Source organism: Atractosteus spatula, chromosome 2 (genome assembly GCF_055471065.1).
Source record: "Atractosteus spatula isolate fAtrSpa1 chromosome 2, fAtrSpa1.hap1, whole genome shotgun sequence".
NCBI classification, from domain to species: Eukaryota; Metazoa; Chordata; class Actinopteri; order Semionotiformes; family Lepisosteidae; genus Atractosteus; species Atractosteus spatula.
Genome location: NC_142707.1, coordinates 41,085,237 through 41,108,746, shown reverse-complemented (window position 1 = coordinate 41,108,746; position 23,510 = coordinate 41,085,237). Strand labels below are relative to the sequence as shown.

At 35.3% G+C, this 23,510-nt stretch overlaps 1 protein-coding gene across 1 annotated transcript in view; it reads right to left on the bottom strand.

The window, feature by feature from the left end:
- Nucleotides 1-5,500: 5,500 nt before the first annotated feature.
- The window catches only part of vsnl1a (visinin-like 1a), a 60,821-nt gene continuing 42,811 nt past the window's right edge, over nucleotides 5,501-23,510 (bottom strand). The window contains exons 3-4 of the mRNA XM_088904633.1: nucleotides 11,442-11,657; nucleotides 5,501-7,565 (exon numbers count right to left, since the gene is read on the bottom strand). Coding sequence (XP_088760759.1) covers nucleotides 7,368-7,565; nucleotides 11,442-11,657 — 414 coding nt within the window. The 3' untranslated portion in view covers nucleotides 5,501-7,367. The remainder of the gene's footprint in view (nucleotides 7,566-11,441; nucleotides 11,658-23,510) is intronic.

Genomic DNA, 23,510 nt, shown 5'->3' with positions numbered 1-23,510 from the left:
TATATGCATTTGAGCAATGAAGTAAGAAGCAGACAGGCTGTGATATTGAACAATTTGTTTAGCTACTTTGTTCTTGCAACATACAGTACTTGTAGAGAATACAAATGCCAGAAATTCATTGCATGTCTTATTTTTAATAACTCTATTCAGTCTTCAGTCAACAGTTATAAATTCTATTATCAATTAGGTTTAAATATATGTCATGAAATGATATATTAAATGTTCCTAAGTAATTTAAACATATACGGATTTGTTATTGTAATGCATATGACTCATCATTCCCATTATAATAAGAATAAATGCATTGTACTGTATGTCCCAAAAAGCATATATTTAATGTGTTAAAGTGTCAAGTCAGAGAGCGAATACTGCCTAAGTTAGCTGTTGAACTGCATGCTGTTACTTCAATATGTTTGATGAGATGAAAACCCAGGCAGAACTGAAGATCAAGTTCTTCTGTTTGTGAATATGCCATATATGAAAGAGTAATTTGTTTAATTTCTTTCTGTAAACTCCCACTGGAGACTATATTAAGGGACGGTACACGTATATTCACCTGCTGTATCCAGGAAATCGGTTTCCTGGTAAACCTCAGCTTACCCTGGAGATTTTTTTCCGTTATATTCTTATATCCCTTTTTATATCCTTAGATTTTGGGGTCACTCTCTGTGCTTCCTCGGCTGGTTGCAGATCTCTGATATTTCGTCCGCAGGTGACCACATTGTCAGTGGTCCTCAAAACTGAAAGATCTTTTTCTCTCATGCACAAGTCCATTCTTTTTTCATTATTGGTCTGTTCAGGACCTCCTCTTTCTTCTTCCCCAGATGTTTGCATCAGAGCTAAATATGTTCATTATTCCATTAATGGCTACAAAACATTACATTTTTTCTTTACTCTTTATCAAGAGTACTTGAATAAATTGCGATAGCATTTTTTGATGTTCTTAATGTTTATCGGTGTGCTCTGCCATTAAAACTCTGTCTCCTTTAGACACCTGACTGTTAAAAAGCTCCCTAGAGTGTACAACTGGTGAAGTGAACCATCCAGAAGAAATGAAATCCGTGATTTGAGTGGAAGCAGGAAGCATAAATAATGATTAGAAGCAAATAAAATTTTGATTGAAGAGAAAAAAACATCAAATCTAAATTTAGTGTTGGAGATTATGCAACTAGGGAAGACATAATAAGTGGTCCACTGAAACTAAATTTGAAATTAGCATGTACAAAAAAGCAGGAAAAGGCCTTTAATGGTATATTAGTGAGGCAGTGCACAATTCACAAAAGCAGCTTCGTGAATCTGTAGTAGCTCGCTATTCTTTTGGCCACACCTAGTTTGTTAAATAGTGTCGAATAAGTCTAGATATCACAATTTAAATAATTTACACAGCAGTAGCCAGCACCATATAATGCAATGTATACAATTATGAACTTGGCAACACCAGACTGATTTCAGTTCCTGAAAAAGATGGATTTTTGTTTTAATTAAAAACAGGTAAACCTCACTAAGGTCATCCCACTGCTTGGTCCTTATGTTTTTTTTTCTGCAGGTTCAGGATTTCACTCTTAATATTAATTATAGTTGGTTCTTTTTTCCTTCACTTTGCCTGCAGCTTGCTGTAGATTTTTGGGCCCACTGTGTTATTTGTAGCCATTGGCTGACAGAATTTGACCTTGTTTCTGAGCTCTGACATGCACTGCAGTGATGGGGAAAAATGAACTATACTGTATTTCATGACGCCTCATGAGTCAAGCGAAGCGAAATGATCAGAGGCAGTGAGGTAGAATTATCTTGAGTTCTTTAAGTCACATGACCAGTCTACTTTAAAGTCAGTGAACTAGAGTAAGTAGCTATATTTAAAGTGAAGTCTACACACTCATATACAAAAGAATACAACCCTTTCATTCTGTATCTGGACAGCAACTCAAGATTCTGATAAACATGGATCAAACTGTAAAGAAGGAGATTAGAAATAATTGAAAAATGTTTAAACTTCACCTCAACCAGTGTCTGTCTCTCATAGCATTGTTCATTGCATGCCTGAGGACATTATTTTTAACTCTGTAAGTGGATGCAAATGTTTTCTTTGATGACAGTTTTCCTTAAACATTATGTGAGAAGTGTAATCTGTTTTATTCTTAAGGTTCATATAGATTTAAGTGACCTATTGCATAAAAAACAGTAAATTATGTTTTTAAAATTGTATAGTTTTCACAGTATTCCCTGACGAGTGTGACGTGCACCAAAAAAGCAAATATAAACATAAAGCATATGTTTATCTTAAACATGACATAAGGTTTTGGTATAAGGTTCTATATGTGTACTTCAAATACAGATTAGTCTGTAATCTCCTTCTCTAATCTGCTATGTCTCATCCCTGTGCCATTTTGTTTTGGGTTTGGGGGTTGTGGTGTACTGTACCACCACTAAACACACACCGCATCTTTCGCTTGTTTATCCCACATCATAGTCTGTTTGCATTGACAAATTCACTGCAGGTAACTTTAGAATGCCATGATTAATCTACACTAATGGCATAAATAAATCAGAAGTTGTTTCAAACATTGCTTTTTCAAGAAGTAACATACTGTATATTGTTGTTTTGAGGTGTTGAAAGGTCTGGAACTGAGTAGGGAGGGACAGGTTTTGCATCTCATTTAGAGGTCAGGCTTGGTTTAGGTTAGGAAAATAGCTGAAAGCAAGAACTTGTCAATTACTTGTCTATTTGCATAATCTGAGTCAGAGTCATAATCATAGTATTATTTTAATTGTTCTACGGGTCTGCATTTGACTGGCAAAGCTGCAAGAGCAGAATGATATGGATTAAGATATTGGCTTTTCAAATTGTTTTAAATGGCTTAAGACTGTCTATACTGTACGGTATGGAGCATGAAAACATCAAACTTCTGAATAGGTATTTAAGACCAAATCTGTATTTTACAGTAAAATGCCATGTATTTCAAATATGATGTCCTTTCAGGTTAAAAAAGTGGTTAATAATAAAATTCTTAACAAAATACAAAACTATATATTTATATGTGCATATAGAAATATATATATATTACAATTCTTAAACTTTTAAATGTTTACCTCATGGGAAACAGTGTTCAAGTGTATTTTGTGCTAAAACAATGTACAAAAAGATGTTACAGTATAATTTTAAAACTGAGTGACATTTTACAAGTTGCATTTTAAATTTGTTAATATATTAATAAACCAATAAGTAAATATCAAGATTGTTGTAAAATTTGTAGTGTCTTACTTCTTTTAATTGCATTAGTACTAATTTCTACCTGTACAGAATACACATTTGAAATTGGGTATTTTAGATAAAATACAAAATTATATAATAGAATCCATTAATTCGATTATCATTTGATAGGTAATAATTGTGAAACCATTTCAAAAGTTCATAGAAACTAAATTTATATTTAGGCAACAAGTAGTAGTAGTTTTTAGTTCATTTGTTGTGCAATATGTTATGTATATGTAATATGAAACAACAAAAAGTTTTTAAAACTTGAGATTTTAAAGGTTTTCTTTTCACAGCATCTAGCCCCCGAATTAAAACATAATAGTGTGATTATTCTATTTTAGAGCTGAGGAAGATTGTTTTTCTATATTAAATTTAATTCCATTACCATGCAACTGCTCTATGTCAAGCTGAAAATCTGTTAATTCATCAGAGGCTGGTCAAACGCAGTGCCAGTACGTCACTTTAGAGCGGTTTTTTATTTAATCTTTATTAAGTGAAACTAAATTTTAAATATTTAGTGCCATTACCTGTGGTTATAATTCTCTGAACTAACTCTTTGCGTTTTGTACTCTGTGAGCATGTCTGCTACACATTCGAAAGCTAATTTAAAATCAGCAAATAAATAAAATGAAAGGCCTCATAATTTGCTGACCTTATGTCCACTACTTCAACCAATATCCTTTTTACTTCAAGGAACAAAGAAAGATGCATGAGATGTTTAAAATCTGACAACATATTTTAGCTGCTTATTCAGATATTGAGATATGTCACTAATGCCAATGTTGAAACAGGGCCTGAATTCTCTCCTTCTTTGTCATTTCCCCCACCCTGGTAATAATGAGCTTTGATATGGACAGCTTCAGCTCTCTTAACAGTGACTTTCTGCATGTAATAAATTAAGACCTAAGAGAAATCTCTCACTCTGTTTGTTTCTCATTGCTTCTTTAGTGCTTTGTGAATCAAATGCCTGAGGGTCCGTCCCATTCTGGGAATGGCAACACTTGACATAGACTGAATGTGATGAAGTGGAAGTGCCAGGATACTACAGGCTGCATCTCAGAAACCTGCACCTCCACAACATGTGCGCGCGCACGCACACACAAGTGCATAGTATCAGATTGCTAGTTCCACAGTCATTTTCCAGAATAGCCTTCTGTCTTAGAGAGCTCTTGCGGAAGAGTGTTGAATGCCATACAGTCCAGCTTTCTTTGACTTCAGAAAAATGTAGCACTTGCAAACTGTTTGGTATGCTGTGAGTCTTAGGTCAAGTAACTTACTGAAGGAATGCTTAAAATTATTATAACTTTTATGTTATAAATATATTGGACATTTGATTTTGGTAATTGACTTTGAATGGTTGTTTTTTATTCTGTATTTTCCACCTTGGACAATTTTCTACAGACATTTTGTTGTCTGCATTGTGTTACTGATATGGACTGTATATACAGTAATATACATCAATAAAAATAATTTTTACTGTTGACTTACAGGACCTGACTACCTGGAATGGAATATGAAATTTTATCTTGTTTTCCACCTTCAATCAATCCAGTTGTATTCACATTGTAATCATGTTTCACCTGGTGGCTAAGAGGGAAATACTGAGTTAGGTCTCAGACTTTTAATAGTATAATCGAATATATGTGGGAAGATATACAGTAGCTTTACCTGGAAAGCCTCAGATATGTTCCTGGAATTTGTATAAGATGCAAAACGAACATAAAGGGAAAATCTCTCAGTAGGATTATGCCTTGGTAACACAGGAAAGTAAATTGTCATGGCTATACATACCAATTTTAGTCCATAGTTTTGTGAAGACATGGGACGTAAAATAATCCATAACCACTTTCAAACTATGTCTAAAGATGGTGTATAGCTTTTAAAATAAAAAACTGAAATGCAGTCTTTGTGGTTTCTTAGGCAATGTAACAGTCGCTTATTTTTATTTGTTTCTCTTTGCTACATTAAAAAAAAAACATGATTGTTATTTTAGGACTTTTTGTACTATTACATGCATCCTATGATATGCTACAAACTATATAAATGTAATTTTAACTATGAGATAAGGCATATTCTATATTACAAGGAACATGCAGTGTACATTCTCTAACATTAGGGCTTTTATGACTTAAAATAGGTTTTCAATTTAGAAAGTTTTTCAATTATGAGGATCTCTTACATATCCTTCACACTTTCATTTTATACTGTATGTCAGGATGTTCTTGCAGTTCAATAAAAAATCAGAGCTTCAGAAAACAGCCCATAGATGTTTTATTTTAAACCACAACACAAAGAATAGTGCAGCCATGTCATTTAGGGGCACAACACATGCTACAAAAATCTTTACATTTTAAATAGTTCTTGCTTGTTTGAATTTGGTATTTGATGATAATACACTTTAATATTCAATACAAACACTTATTGGGCAAATATATTATTGTAAAGTTTGAGTTAAACCAATAGGGATTCATTTCTCTTCAAAGCAAGGAAGCTAATGATTTTGTTTGTCTTAATTATGCAGTATCCCGAAACAAAGACTAACAAATGTCTCAATGATTATTCTCATCAGTATACATCTTGCCACATGAAAAAAGCTTAATGCTGTTTCATTACAGAAATGTAGTTTCTTAATTATAGGAGTGTGGTAATAACTTTATTATTGCAGTTTCATTAACAATTCTTCTTTACAATTATTTGCAGTTTACATCTCAGTTGCACAGCCTCGGTCTTGTCCTGTATGCAGAATACTGCAACATTAAAAACATTGGGATTATATACAGTTTGCATGTTGAAGGGAGGAACAGGGGAATAAAAAAGTCCTACAAAAAGTTAATAACAATGCAGTACACTGGTATACCAAACACATGACTAAAAGGGTTTCTTCTCATGGTAGCTGACTAAAGAACTGCATTTGTAAAGTTGTTTTGCTTGTTGTACTTTACACTCATTTGAAACTGAAAGAGACAGAGAGAGAGAAAACATTTTGCACCTTACAGAATGTTGCATTGCTCAGCCCCAAGGGATTTTATGTCAATATGCTCCCTATTCGTAGGCAGGTGGAATGACTTTCTTTAAAAAAAATGCAATGCCAAGCTTTTCACTATAAATATTCTTTTTTGCACAAAATAAAATCTCATTGTTGATTTTTTAATTGTTTGTCTTGGAGGGCTTCACATTTAGCTGGGAATTCAATACAAATTTTGATGCACTTTTTGGGTATTTTTTAAAAGTATGCTTGGCCACAGACTGCTGGCGTTACAATGTTAAATATACTCAAATAGTGATTATTTCTTCCTCTTCAAGGTCTTCAAGGCTTGCAAGTAAGCAGATCTAAATAGATAGGTGCTATAAGAATTTCAGCAACACAGATACTATTACTTATAAGGAAACATGCTCCCACAGTTACTCAAATAATGGCTCAACGAATCACAAATATACATCCCATACACAATACTGTACGTTATTGAAGGATCTATGGCAATAGGATATTTGTTCCTATGTGCTTTTACTGCATTTATTCCATAAGGCTTTGACTTGTTTTGATTCATAGGATGCAAATGAGGACTTATTTTAAGGCAGAACCTAAAGGCATGCACATAAACTACATTTATATTCACCAACAGTACAAGCACATGTGAGAGAAGCAGCCTGATGAATACTAGAATCCATCTCTTTGTCCGTCCAGTTTCTGATTTATAGATGGATACATAATTTATTAGGAACAGTTACATTACCATGGGAATTTGGTTTTATTAATTTGATATATGAAACACACAGCTAGCATCAGTAAACATGTACAATAAATAGTAGCTTAATTCAACGCATCACATTACTGATGCACAAGCTCCAGTGGGATGAGACTGTATGGAAATTGCACACTTCACATTTGGCAGTTTAGTTTTTAAATAATATATTTTTATATTTCATATATTATATATACTGTATATATATTTAAAATTGTTTTAGCAAATGACATTCTCATGCACACAAGTGTTTCAAACACAAGAAGCGAGTCCATTGAAAGGTAGTCCAAGCATTTTTTTTTCGGTGGAAATAGCTGCAAACTGAATGGAACATTTAACTTTTGTGCAGTCCATAATGCTTTGACACCACCTCATTTCTGAATGTCACATTGAAGGAGTAATACAATGGATGGATCACTCTTTGCAGCTTCTTTGAACTCATCCAGTGTGATCTGATCATCGTTGTTCTTATCCATCTTGCTGAAAATCTTGTCTACTCGCTGTTCAGGTGTGAGCCCATCCTCATTCATTTTCATCATAATGACGGTGCCTACCATTTTGTAAATAGCCTTTTTTGAAACAAAAAAGAGAACACATCAGATATAATTTCCATGTTATCACAGATTTGGAAAATGCAGTGGTTCTGAGCAGTGCATTACTCCCCCTCCAAGGACAAATCTGTAAATTTCTCTCTGGTATTATCATTTTGGTTCAAGGTTATTATACTTTCCTGCTGCTGCTTGAGAAATGCATTTTTCTTTTATTGTGCCTGAGCTCTTAAATTCGTAATCAGAGCCTTAATCAAACTAATTATATATTCAAACAGCACTTTTTAAGTGTTTTCAAGAGAAATATATAGGAATTGTCAAAAACTCTGATTTACCAAATAATGGCTTAAATTCTGTAAGTGACACAAGAGTCATAAATGTCCTCTATGACCAGTGTTTGAACCTTCTGATTTCAGCTCTGGTCATAAAACCTGATATGCTCTGTCTCGTGAACAGAATGTTTGTCTAAAAATCTAATATAAGAAACTGTGGAAAAGAATATCCCATTAATAACCCCTGATTGTCATTGCTGGAAATGTGCAACTTTAATTATAAAAGGAAAAAATCTGAATTGAAAAAGTTTATCGAACGTTATAAATACAGAATAATTTCCTCTATCCATTAGAAAGCTTTTTTGTAAGTCAGTGCTAATGTCTGATGCAATATTTTTTCTCACAAATATTTTAAAAATCTTATTACATCGCATTTAGTTGCTTGGGGAAAAGGCAAAAATTGTTAAAGAATCAAGGCTGACATGCCAACAGAATGCTATATTCATTTTTCCATAATAAATAATAAGTGAAATAGCCATCTTAAATATAAGTTCAGGTGGGTAGCTGCGTCAGCATGCGTAGGCTGCAATGGAACAAGTAATAGGTTTATTCCATGCTGAAAAAAAGAAGAAAGAGAACACAACGTTTCGGCCATGGAGCCTTCTTCAGGTGTGACACCTGAAGAAGGCTCCACGGCCAAAACGTTGTGTTCTCTTTCTTCTTTTTTTCAGCATGGAATAAACCTATTACTTGTTCCTTTCCATCTTAAATATAAGATTATTATGCATAATGCTTCATCAAGCAGTGTACAACTATTCTGCCATTGTGAATCACAAGAAGATGAGCACAGTTATCCATGATGATTTCTTCCTGTAGCCTTATGCCACTATCAGGAAGTTCAGAGACCTACAGTCATGTGAAAAATAAAGTACACTCTCTTTCAATTCAATGGTTTTACATATCAGGGCATAAATAACAATCGTCTGGTCCACACTAACTTCTATAATTAGACAAATGTAGCCTCAGATGACAGACAACAGATAACACATTTTACTGTGTCATTATTTATTGAACAAAAAGTAATCCAAAATACAGAAACCATGTGGGAGAAATTAAGTACACCCTTACTGGTATAAGGGTAAGGTAAGCCAGGTGCTGCTAACCAAATGCACTTGATTAGTTGATCATCAGGAAGTGTGACCACCTCTATAAAAGCAGAACGTTTGGCAGTTTGGTGGTCTGGAGCATTCAGGTGTGTGTTAACACCATGTCAAGGAGAAAAGACATCAGCAATGAACTCAGAGAAGCAATTGTTGCTGCTCATCAATCTGGAAAGGGTTATAAGGCCATTTCCAAACAATTTGAAATGCATCATTCTACAGTAAGAAGGATTATTTACAAATGGAGAACATTCAAGACAGTTGCCAATCTTCCCAGGAGTGGGTGTCCCAGCAAATAAATCCCAAGGTCAGAACGTATAATGCTCAGAGAAATCGCAAAGAACCCAAGAGCTACATCTAGGGATCTACAGGCCTCGGTTAAAGTTCATGACAGTATGATCAGAAAAAGACTGAACAAGTATGGCTTTCATGGAAGGTTAGACAGGAGAATGCTCCTTCTCTCCAAAAAGAACATGACAGCATGGCTTAGGTTTGCAAAGTTGCATCTGAACAAACCACAAGATTTCTGGAACATACTTGGACTTTGGATAGATGAGACCAAAGTGGAGATGTTTGGTCATTATGCACAACGCCATGTTTGGCAAAAAACAAACACAGTGTATCACCACAAACACCTCATACCAACCGTCAAGCACGATGGTGGAGGGGTGATGATTTGGGCTTGTTTTGCAGCCACAGGACCTGGGCACCTTGCAGTCATCGGGTCCAACATTAACTCTTCTTTTATACAAAACTATTCTAGAGACAAATGGGAGGCCATCTGTCTGACAGCTAAAGCTTGGCCGAAATTGGGTCATGCAACAGGACAATGATCCCAAGCACACCAGCAAATCTAAAAACTGAATGGCAAAAAAAGAAAAGAATCAAGGTGTTGGAATGGCCAAGTCAAAGTCCAGACCTCAACCCCATTGAGATGCTGTGGCAGGACCTTAACAGAGCTGTGCATAAATGAAAGCCCTCAAACATCAATGAACTGAAGCAATGTTGTAAAGAAGAGTGGGCCAAAATTCCTCCAAAACGATGTGAAAGACTGATAAACTCATACAGAAAGCGATTACATCAAGTTATTGCTGCTAAAGGTGGTTCTACAAGCTACTGAATCATGGGGTGTACTTAGTTTTTCACACATGGCTTCTGCATGTTGGCTTATTTTCTGTTAAATAATGACATAGTGGACATAGTTGTGTGTTGTTTGTCACCTGAGGTTAGATTTACCTAATTTTAGGATCTGGTAAGGACCAGATGATTTTTTGTTATGTCCTGATATATAAAACGATAGAATTGAAAGAGGGTGTACTTTCTTTTTCACATGACTGTAACTACTACTCTATAATGTGTTTGTAGGCTTGGCTTTCCATAAGCTATATTATAAACAGTATTAAGGCTTGTTTGCAAACCTGGTTATAATTGTTAAATTAAGACAACAACATCCCACTGATAAAGAGCAAAAGGTGCATAGTACTCACTATACAGTACCATTCCTAAAATATTCTCTGATGTTGATGAATCATGGAATCAATATATATCAAGGTTTAAGCATAGTTGTACATTTGGCCCTAGGCATCTACCAACATCTCCAGTCTTGTGGAAGGGCTTCTGCAGTCATAGGCTGCACATATCAACTCATGTTTAAAAAAAGGCATGTCTTCAACGTATCAATTTCTTTGTAGCACACAGACATCCTATTTCTGACATGATGATCGCAATTTGATTTTAAAAATCTTTCTTCTGTAGCAGTGAGACTGTACACTTCCCTCGCACTGCACATTTATTCAAAATGACAAAATGGAGAAATGTTACCGTGGTCACATACAGTACTACACACTAAAAATTGTTTGCTGCAAAACCTGTTAAGGTGCTTGTTATATAAAAATGTAATATGCTTCCAAAATAGATGTCTAAAGCTTTGAGCTACATTTACTACAGCAATAGGATGATGGAAAATATTTGGTCCTAACTATACACCATTATAAATAATCACATTAAGGGTTCAGTCATTTTAATTCACACAATAAATCAGGCAGATTCCACCTTGAATCCATGAGACCATATTTCAATTTTGCTAGATTCCGCTGTTAATCCTCTAATACACAGACCTAGTGAGGCAACCATATATGGGTATATACAAACCCATAAAACAATTATGGGACACAGGTTGATTAATACCCCAATGTGGCATTGTTTTCTAATGAAAGTGTGATGTTTACCAGGTGTAACAACAGAGCATGTAATGTTAACACCTGTATTTTATTTCTTTACCTCACAACCTTTTTCAACATGCTGTAAAATGGTAACTTAAACCTGGGATGTAGCATCATTTGATAAGTAACAATCATCTATAACATACCAATGCACTCTGCAACTTCAGTGTCATGTGAACACAACAGGAAGAGCTAAAGTCTTATTCCTTCAAATTAACTCCCATTTTTTTCTCAGTTTCTTACCTCTATAATCTCCAACATCTCCACTCGTGTGATTTTGCCATCGCCATCCAAATCATACATGTTGAACGCCCAGTTCAACTTCTGCTCAAAGCTTCCCCGCGATGTGATAGACAGTGCACAGATGAACTCTCTGAAGTCGATGGTCCCATCACCATTCTTATCAAAGGTTCTAAAGGCATGCTGGGCAAACTTTGAGGCATCGCCATATGGGAAAAACTGAAAAAATCAAGAGTAATATTTGATTAACAAATTTACTAGTAGGCCTTTCAATTTTAATTATTTCATTTAAAAATAGAACAATGACATTCATCATCCTTATCATAGAAATCCATTTTGTTGGGCTTTTCACAGAACCCAATGAAACAGTAGTAAAACTACATTAAATGCTAAACTTTTGACAGAAAATAAAAGTTTTAAGTGAGTTTAAAAAATGTTGATAGTTGGAGCCTCTCCATTGATTTTAGCCTATGAGGCTAAAGGTCCTTTTACTGCAGAAGAGAAATCTGTCAGCCATTATGTGAAGCATGGTTTTCAGTAGAGTAAGAAGGCCTGAATGAGCAGATCTCAGATTAACGGTTCTACTATATGCATGCAACATATACACTATATCATATGTCCTATGTGTATCTAATACTGCTGTTGCTTGTTCAAAGAACCCTAACACGTTGGTTAGACAAGAAGTACCTTTTATAAATTTATGTTGAGTATTTCCTAGAATATTATTTCCATATATTGGGTCCTCTAGTTTAGTCCTAATAGTTGTTTCTATAAGTCAGACATATTTGTCCATAATTACGTGGCTCAGTTTTCTCACCCTTTTTATATATGAACAGGAGTTCCTCAAGGTCCACTCTAAATTTCAGAGGGTGCAAGGATCTTAACTGACCAATGCCAAGTAGATAGAAAAATTCACCCTTTGTGATGTTTTTAACATGAGCTTCCAATGACAACCCAAGGTTAAAGGTAAAATCAAGGTTTCCAACTGGAGTCAAGGGCTTAATTGTCACAGACTCTGAAGTCACTAACTATGCAAAGCTAATGTTGTAATCCTATGAGCTTAACCTCAGTCTTTGCACAGTTTTACATAAGAATGTTTTGTCACTATCTAAATATTAAACAGGCACCATAGAAAGGCTGAAATCACAGAGATCAAGTTTGGCCTGCAAACTAACATAAGTGAATATTATGTTATCATAGCCAAGTCCACTGTGGTAAAAAATATGACCAAGAAACAAGAAGTAAATACCCAACAGTAAAGGTCCCAGCACAAAGCCCTGTGGAACAGTCTATGTAAGCAGGACAACATCAGATTTAAAACAGTGAACTTGAACTTGAACTTTATTGCCATATGTAACCGGTACTGGTACAATGGAATTCTTACTTACAGAAAGTCTCTCGATTGTAAAACAAGTGTAAAAAACAAAACAAAGTGCAAACAGTGCATCGAGACAATATACAAACAAACAGTAGACAATGTGCAAGTAAACATGTAGACAGTTTGAATGTAAACAATACAGACGGGTAAACAATGACTGGAGATGTGCAATAGATAAGAAATCATAAAGAGGTAGATGGTGATGGTGTAGGTGTGGGTGTGGTCCGAGGGGGATGGCTAAATGTGTTCGCCAATCTCACTGCTTGTGGATAGAAGCTATTGAAGAATCTAGTGGTAAGTGTCCGTATGCTCTTATATCTCTTGCCTGAGGGCAGTGGGGTGAAGAGCTCATGCCCGGGGTGGTGACTGTCCTCTGTGATGGCCAGAATTCTACCACGGCAGCGGTCCTCATAGAGCTGTTTAATCTCGGTGAGACCACAGCCGATGATCTTCTGGGCCATATTGACCATTCTCTGCAGTGCCTTTCTTCCTCGCGAAGAGGTGTTGCCATACCACACGGTGATCCCGTTGTGAGGATGCTCTCGATGGTGCAGCGGTAGAAGTTCACCAACACATGTACTGGCATCCCCCATCGCTTGAGGCACCTCAAGAAATAAAGGCGCTGCCGAGCCTTCTTCATGATAGAGTCAGTGTTCACAGTCCAGGTTAGATCTTTAGAGATGTGAATTCCCAAAAACCTAAAGCTGGTGACTGTTTCCACTTCTGTTCCATCAATAGTGTGTGGCCTGTGTCTCCGAAAGTCCACTATTAGCTCTTTTGTTTTCTTTACGTTCAAGTCCAGGTTATTGCTATGACACCACCTAAGCAGCTGTACGACTTCATCCCTGTAAGTGGACTCGTCATCATCACTGATCAGTCCTATTATAGTGGTGTCATCTGCAAACTTAATGATGCGGTTGTTGCTGTGTCTTGCTGTGCAGTCGTGAGTGAACAGGGAGTACAACCTTGGACTACTGGTATAGTGTATAGTGTATAGTGTATACGTTACACTAGTGTATAGTGTAACAGTGTATATTAACCTAACCACGAAGGGAAGTGCCAGTTTTCGTTTAAATAATTTTGTGCTCCATGTGCTCCAGTAGGACATTGTGTTTGACAATATTAAATGCATTTAAGACCAGAAGGAGGAGAATATTAATTTGCCCGGAAGCAGACGTAATTTGCAACATTAACTTAAATCACTTTTTTATTTTCTTTGTTCAAACCCCAACTAGAAAGGGTTATCAATCTCATTGAACTGCCACTGCCCATTCCCGAATTTCTGCTACAAAAGGTAAATTGGTTGCAGGACTTTAGTTGTAAAGCAATTGAGAGTTCAGGCCAGTTATTTTTAACACAGGATTGATAGCAATAAAGATCATTGACGGAAAATATGAAACGTGTGTCTCAATCATTGGTTAAGAAATTACACATAACATGCCATAAAATAACAACAAAAATAAAGTTATACCTGTACATAGCAAAAAGGTGCATCTATGGTACCGGGAACACATCTGATGCTCAAAAAAATTTTTCTCCAGCCTTCAGCCTCGGCAAGCAAAATCCATTATTGAGTGGTCTGCATTGCGGATTTGTATTTTGTCTGACTGAATGCAGCTGAAATGATCCTTGCAGAGGAAATCTCATTGACTTTAACTTGTTCTGGCTCTAAACGCAGGCTTTACTGCAGACCTTTTTTTCCCATTTGCAAAAAACAATGCTTTTTACAGGCAGAAACTGCTTCCAATTTCACACACATTTAAATGTGTAAAAAATACAACATACCAACCTCTTTTAGGCAAACTTTGAACTTCATTAACAGCCATCTGAAGTAAAATACTGAACCCTGCTGCTTGCCTGCAGTGCTGGCTGTTTCATATATTGGTGGCAAGCTGCATTTACTTTAGTTTTGGATATTCTAGGAAAATGCAAGAATTCAAGCCAAAAATGACCACACAACCTTCAAACTAAAGCTCCCATTCCTTTGTTTCATTTTTGGTCACTTGTGTCAGCATTTAACTTTGCATTTAAAATGTTTATTAGTTCAAAACTGGTATGTACAAGCACCTAAGAAATATAGAAATAATTCATGTACATTTGTCAACTCAATAATAATTGTTCATACCTGTCATACTATACGTTTGTATCCACTATGCATTAAAGTATACAGATGATATAAAAAAGTATTTTGAATCATGTGAACATTTTAAATTATGATTTATTTAATACAAAAAGTCTTTATTTTCTGTGCTAAACTGTCTGAAGAGCAATGATATTATGTTTGGAAATGACAGAAGTGCTCAAATAAATCCTTACTTAACAAATAAATTATTTGACTCTTTAATTAATGAGACCTAATTAACATGTTAAATATATAAAAACATCAACCAAACAAATAACTAGTTATAAGAGTCCCACCCAAAAAAAGAGCCTTCTATGTCAAGTGTTGTCAATATTGTTTCTGGAGAACAATTTTGTCTCTTCGTTTCTAGGTCAGGTTTTAATGATCTGCATCAGCTCGTTATTATCTTAATTAGACCAGGACCATGTCTTCAGGAGGTGGGGCTTTAAGAAGCCTAGAAAATCGGAATCACACTTCAGGACCAGAATAAAAGATTACAGCTTTAAAGCATTACATGAAACTGAGGTTCTAATACACAAAAAATAGTTGGTAAGAAAGACTGTAAGATTCCTGTGCAATAGCATGGAAAGCAGACCGATGTGGATGACAGTAATTAATGTTAACAGTGCTCTGACAACACCAAAGCCAGAGGAGGCCCAAATCCCTGAAACCAACCACAATGACTCCAAGGTCAATGCCATTTTGGAATATAAGTATTCCTATTGAAGGAGCACTCACATGGCAGTTTCGGACAAGCTACAGCAGATGCAGAATCAGCCGTGCAATAAGAGACCATATGCCTCCTAATCTCTAGCTTGTGTCAGAGTGACACAATAACCCCAGCAACATTCTGAACATTGCTTGATGCTTCAACATTGCAACGCATTTTACATCAGACAACTTGAAAAATCCCTAAGAAGTCAAGAAACACATTAATGAGGTGCTATGCTTTCAATACAGCAGCTTTTGTAGTTTGTACTGAAGAGAACTCAGACCTTTGATCAACAGGATTAAAGTTTAATTTTAATTATCCTTGAAGCTCTAGGAGTTTTTTTTCTACCAGCTACCTTCACATCAAAGTCTTCTAGCATTCTGAACAATCTTTAGGATTACTGTATGAAACCATCTTACATCTTGATGAAGACATCAGCTAGTATAACTTTCAGAGTGAAAAACTTTTCCCTAATTTGTTATATCAGTAAAAACAGTATAAAGATGCATTGACAAGTAATTATGTGCCAAAAAGCAATTGATGTTTGATGCTGAACTAATTAGAGTGATTATATGCTTCAAAACAGCTGGTGTGTCAAGAGGGTATGTAGGGCAATGATTGTGGACCTGCAGCCTAAAAAATATGAAAACATATTTTTCTTATTTTTTTTTATTCAAGTGATTTTTACATATCAATGTGTGAAATAAAAAAACAAGTTTTGTTTGAAGAGCTTACAAAATAATTATTTTCCCAATGTACATGTAGGAGGTATTTATTTGAGTTTTCTTAATAAAATATTCTTGACTTGGAGTGGGCACCCTGCCTATTTTTCCCAGAGGAAAAAAAAGGATATGAAATTAACCAGTTAACCAATCAGTAACTGATATGCAAATATTGTCCATCACAACTTCCTCCATGATGAGGACATAATATATCATTCCATTATATACAGGGAATATATTATTCCCTGTAAGACAGGGTGTTTTATTAGCCCTAATGAATCATGAAAGAAATGTAAACAATTAAAAGTCAGGTGAACTTCCACTTTGAATTCCCTTTTCAGTGAAGCAGAAGAGCCAAGTTATTTTAGCTCCATGTGCTCATTTCTCCATTCAGGATTAATGGACAAACCAGATGGGCTGTTTTCTCATCTGGAAAACAAGGCTGTTTCAAAACTGATTACTGCAACCATCCTAGCTGAAAAACAGTGTTGACAGGTTTACTGCAAAGAGTTCCTTACTTAGGTTTAATAGTTTTTCTTAGCTTTTCATGTATACTCCCTTACAAAACAAACACACACAGTATAACAAAAGTAAGAAGAAAGGTGAATCCAGTAACATGAACATGACACAATTAGGAACTAGGGAACATGGCACCTTTTAGAATAAAGTGCTCAGGCCCTTTTTTAATCTTCCAACATTCCTTTCCCTTTAAGATGCAGATGATAAAGAGAGAAATGAAGCAATAGTTTGTTTTGTTGGCCGTCATATCCTGAGTCTGAAAGGTTTACTTCAAAAATGAATATTTTTTATCCATTAACATGGGACCTTTGATAATCTTAAAGCTGTGAGGAGAAGGCTGTAGCCTACTGAAGTAATCCAAAGGGTCAAAGCATCACAATATGAACAATTCCAAGGAGTCTGTCATGAAAAAAGGTTTGCATATAAGATAGCACATTGCTCAGTCATCTTATAATTACTGGAGTGCATTATGAGGAAATTACATGGAAGATACTGCACAAGAAGAAACACCAGAGTGAAGACTTGAAATAAAGAACAAAATGTACATGCAATTCAATGTGTAAAGTCAGGTCAGAGACAGGACATCACCTTAAGAAGAGACAGTGGGGGGACGCACAGGAAACATGCTGGAAAGATGTGAACATGGAGGAACCCTGGGATGCTATTATAGCAGTGCAAAATTGAATTTTAGTCAAAGTTTGGAGTTGGTCTAAATGTAGTGATTAAGAACACCGAAGCAAGAAAGAAAAGCATGCACCAAAATGACAGTCTTACTTGTCACTGCTCCACTGGGACATGAAAACAAATGTGAAGCCGCAAAAACACACTGGGTGACTCTTAATTAAAAAAAAAACATGATTGTCCCAGCCAAACAGCAAAGTGTTCCCTTGATTTACCCAACAGCACAGCAGGACAAACGTGCTCACTCTTGCATCAGATACTCAGAATTCAAAATGCACTGGTAGCCAAAACCAAAGAAAACTGAAACTGGAGAATGCATGCTGGTTTCAGAACATAAAAGGAGAGTAATCAACTGGTAATTGGGTACAGGACCTTTAAAACTACAGCTGCCAATGTCAAACTGATGTATTAGCAGTGAAGGGAGAGTATACAAGCTCTTCATTTTTGAAGAGGCCAAATTATCATGCTTAACAGACATTAAATGCGATCAAATAGGAACTGCCTGTGTGTAAATGCTTTTAAATACACAAATGAAAACTGACTTTCTTAAGGAAGTAGCCATATGCCCCATATGGTCATACAGACCAATTTATTTGAGGCAAAGGAAGTATAATTAATCAAGTAGTACTGCTGTTGAGAGTTAGGCTCCAAATGTTTCTCAGGGTACATCTGTGCTCTTATAAAACACTTCACATAAAATAAAAAATCTAGGTCAACATCACTTTTAAAGATTGAAGAATAAGATATTCTGAAGTTCTTCTGCAATTGTGCATTTCATTAAAATATTTGATATTTGATAGTACACTCATAAAATTAACCTTTATGTTTGTGTCGTAAATAGTATTTTTGGTACATCAGGTAAAATCTCAGATTTTACTGAGCTATTGCCAATCTAGAATTTTTTTTTTAAGATTTGGAAATCAACTTAATCTATGCTTATTAACATTACATGCTAAATACTGTAAATTACAAAGTTCAAACAGGATAGAAAATGCAGACTTCAATCAAATGTGGAGGCATCATGGTTTTCAAATAACTGAATTTCTTTCAGAAAATGTTACTTTTCAGTTCAGTTAAACAGTCTAACTTTCTGTAAAGTAGCGAAGAATTGGATTGAGATGGATTTATTGGTACCGATATATCACTGAGTTCATTTATTTTGTTTTTCTTGTCTCTCCTACACTGCCAGCCAGCCAGCTTTGCTGTTTTGAGCCCCTTTGGAACCTTATATGGTTCCCTTTCTGGGAAAGAGTGCACTCCTTCCACTTCAAGTCTTACCTGTTATCTCCTCTCATATATTACTCTTGATACTGAATTGATACTTAGATTACAAAATATGTATATTAGTATTTATTACCTAACTTATTTTTCTAATAAAAGAAAAATAAACAAGAACATAATGGATAAACTGTAGGGCAATCAGACATAGGCCCTAGTAAAAAGTTTAAGTTTAAATTTGAGTTTTGAGATTAAATTTGAATAGTATCAAAGAGTTTGTCTCTCGAAGAGATGGAGAAAGGGCATCCCATAACAATGGAGCAGCGACAGAAAAAGTATGGCATATTCACAATGACTCTGCTATCTTTCATCTTATATTCTTTCTCTTCATTAATCACCAAATCTTGCTCCTCACTCTCACTTCTCTTAATCTTAAACTGTTCCTCATTTTCTCGCTTCTCTAACTCTCTCAGCTTATCCTGTTTGGCCAGGGTGTTTCTCCATAATAAACTCTAGTTTTCCTTGACACCGCAGACATGTGTTATTATTCTTTCCTTCTCTTTCAGAGATCATCCATCCGTTCATCCATATCCAACTCTTAAGACATGGGGTGTACTTGTTAATCAACCCGTGCTATCTAGATTTCTACTCTCTTGTTTATAGTAAGAAGATGCCGCCTTGTCAGATATGGACATCTCTTTATGTGCCATTGGAGAACAAGAAAGATTGTGAACTAATAAATTGCAAAAAAATGATCTTTCATCTTTACAATACTGTAAAGAACTTCATGCTGCCTTATACAGTGCCACAACTAAACTCATATTGAGCAATTTCAGGGTGCAGAACATAGGAGCTGCACTTTGTATATCTTAATGAGACACATGCTAAACTATCTTTCTGTAGCTACAGCACTCTTATCAATACATATGGCATTACCATAGTTTTCACTTTTTGTTACTTAAAAGCTTGCAGTCATGACACTTTGAAGTAGCAATTAACATCTGTGATAAACACCACCTACTCTAGACAAAGTAAGAAAAATAGATAATGAATATGAAAGAACAACAGAAAAGTCATGTTTGCATAACTATGCCAACCCTTTGCTGTGGTAAACCTAAATTAATTTATGTACCTCGTGTATTGAATCTGTGTGGGTGCATTGCTGATCGATTGATTTTCCAATAACCATAATGAATCACCTAGTGATTACTGCTACAATTAATAAATTGTCCCAGTAAATTCACAAAACTCCTACACTATGTAATTGTTAGACAAAATACAATACACAATTTATTTAACACCGGCAATTTATGGGTAAATAGTAAAACTGGGCTTTGCTGCAATGATCTACAATAAAAAAAATCATCCGACCAGGCTTGAGAATGTACTCAGTACAGATGGGAAAAACTAATCAGTGGCTGTAAGGTGGTGAGTGATGCATGAAGCACATCCAAGGACCCTCCAGTCACAACTAAATTCACCTTATTTTAAGTGGAGCATGAAAGCCTTCACAATCAGTGCACAAGCTGCCACTTCACCCCTTCCTTCACTTGAGACTGAGACATTTTTGCTGTGTGCACATTTTCTACAGTCACAGTTTTAATGGAAGTCATTTAACATAGTCAGTGCCATAATGACAGAAAAGTCCAGACGTTTTACCAGATTTTCTGTAGTACCACACAGCAGGTAGAAAAAGATATAACTAAATAACAAATTTGCTAAAGTAACTGTATTTTGTCTTCACTGATTGGCTCTTTATATGGAATTAAAAAAAAATAATAATTTGCTTATGCCGCTGAAAACAATCCTATCGGTCAAAATTTGATGGTCCGCTGTAGCTGAAATGTTGATTTGGCAAGTGTTTCAGGAGAGACAAAAGATATGAAGATCAATGCATTTAATTTAGTTTTATACATTAGTTATCTGAGACTTTATGTATTTAGACAGGGTACACCGTGGTGCATTGGTTAGCATTGCTGCCTAGCAGTGCCGTGGTCCTGGATTTAATTCCTGAGGTATTTTCTGCATGGTGTTTGTATGTTCTCCCAGTGTTTGCATGGGTTTCCTCTGGGTGGTCCGGTTTCCTCCCACAGTTCAAAGACATACTGGTGGGTTAATTGGCTTCTGGGAAAATTGGCCCTGGTGTGAGTACATGCATGTGTCTGCATCCCTGCCATGGACTGGCATCACATCTAGGGTGTATCCTGCCTTGCACACATTGTTAGCTGGGATATGCACCATCTTCCCTGCAACACTGAATTACATTAAGTGGTTAGAAAATATATACTGTATATGGATGAAGTAGTGCAGGTGGGTAGCTGCGTCAGCATGCGTAGGCTGCAAAGGAACAAGTAATAGGTTTATTCCATGCTGAAAATAGAAGGAAGAAAGGAAACACAACATTTCGACTGTGGAGCCTTCTTCGGGTGTAAGCTTACACAGCCGAAAAGTTGTGTTTTCTTTCTTCCTTCTCTTTTCAGTATGGAATAAATCTATTACTTGTTCCTTTACATATATGGATGTGTATTATTTATAAATATTATAGTAATAGTTACAAGTTTAAATATTATCAATAAATAATTTTATAATATGAAAACATAAATACAATAAGGGTATAGAGATCCAGGGTGCATCCTGTTTTGCACCCGTTGCTTTCTGGGATAGCTTTCCCATGAACCTGTATTGAATAAAGCAGTAAGAAAATGGATGTATCTATTTAGACACCTCAAAAAAATGGTAGAATAATTAGCTGCTAATTATTATGTGACTGGGTCTTGTTGCACTTTAAACTTGCTATTTCCTGGGATACATATTGAAGATATCACAAACAGAATAAGTTTGTGATCAAAATATTTTCAGAAGTGATTTGAAACTGTTCACTAACATACACAATTTTCTTGGAAAAAGGATTTATGCAGTCAGCAGCATAGCAACTGAATTTAGCAAACTCAGTACCTTTCACAGTTGAGCCCTGGGCTCTATCTGTAACCCTTGATCACAGGAGTGCTGGAAACAGGAAGTAATATAAGGTAACTGTAAATGGACAATGGTAAATGAGCATACAAGGCTTTATAGCTTAAAGCAATTTATGCCACTTAAACTACTGTATATATAAAATATGAATTACAAAATCTGAATAATTATTGCAAAAAATAAAAGTTAATTTTCCTCAGTTTCAATTTGGATAAGTGGCACTTTAAATAAAAGAAGGGAGTGGACTCATTACTCAGGTGGAACACAAAGTAACACTTCATTTGAATTTTGCTGCATAATGGCTTAAGAAGTTATCCTAGTTATGAAGTGATTATGAAGCCATTATACAGCACCATTCAAGTAAAGCATTACCAAATTGAATGGCACACAATGCTTGACATAGGATAACCAACGGAGAAGAGTATTTGGTATTCAAAAGGTAATGTAGCACCCATCTGTTAATTACAAATTATAAAGTATTTCATATTTAATTATTTTTTTATTCCTGAATTTCCAGCAAAGTCTGGTTCTGTTAAGTGTGATCCGCATGTCCAGTGAAGCTTTCATTTAATATAATTTCTGTTATATGTGGATCTCTGAACTTTCATTTTTAAAAAGATTTCTCAGACTGAAATTTAGCTGAAGCGATTTTTAAGATTAGAGCTAGATTAGATATTAAATGATGTAATATCACATCCTGGTAACTGCCTAATATCAATGGTAAGACAACAAAAGTGAAATCAAAAGTAACGTTTCTTTTTCATCACATTCTATAATCAAATTGATACACATGCACCTCCATGATTCAAAACTTCAAAGCCAGTGGCTACAGAAGCCAAATGCATGATCGAAATGCATAACGATTCATTTTAGTAACATGTCAAATGGGAAAAATGGCATTCTTTATTGTCAACATTAGATTGAAATACTAGAAGTATTTTCCATTTTGTGGACAGTGACAATTACAGTACTTATAGTGAAACATACATTTAAAAAAAATTGAAAAAAAATGCACTATTTTATAACCAAAAAGAAAGCTCATCAGAGCAAATTATGTATGTCTGACAATCTCCAATCCTTAACTTTTAATATTTGTCACAGGAAGCTTACAAATATGAATTCTAACAATTTTTCCTTGTTGGTATTGTTATCATGGAAACTTCCTTATGTGACTGTGTACATGAATATTGTTACTGTCACGCCTAGAGCTTTGTGAATTAACAACAGGACTCAAATGGAAAGAACTCTCACAACAATGCCAAGCCCTTCAGCTACAATGTTTATAGAACTAGAACATAATGCCTTTGCTGGACAGTTGCCACACCCGATTCATCTTATGCAATGTTTTTTTTTTCTCACATCTCTTCACATAGTCCTACAAATATTGCAGCCTGTACTTAACAGGGCAAAACAAGCTGTTAATCCTAAAGTTAACATCTTCTGAACAAGTGCCTTATTTTTTCACAAACTGCCTGTCAAGCCCACTTAACAAATCGTTAAGTAAACAAACACAAAGTTTTCTTGTTGTTTCATGGCCATTGTGATTTTTAAATCATAGGGGTTTGGGCCTTACACAGAAATAATAAATCATATTGTAAATGCACATGAATAAACCTCATTCTATGTTTACATAATGTATCAATTTCATATAATTATAGCACAAACATATGACGAGAAGAGGAAAAAACACATGAATGTGTTAAGCTAAATCAAATTTAATCAGTGAAAATCAAAATACAGAACTATA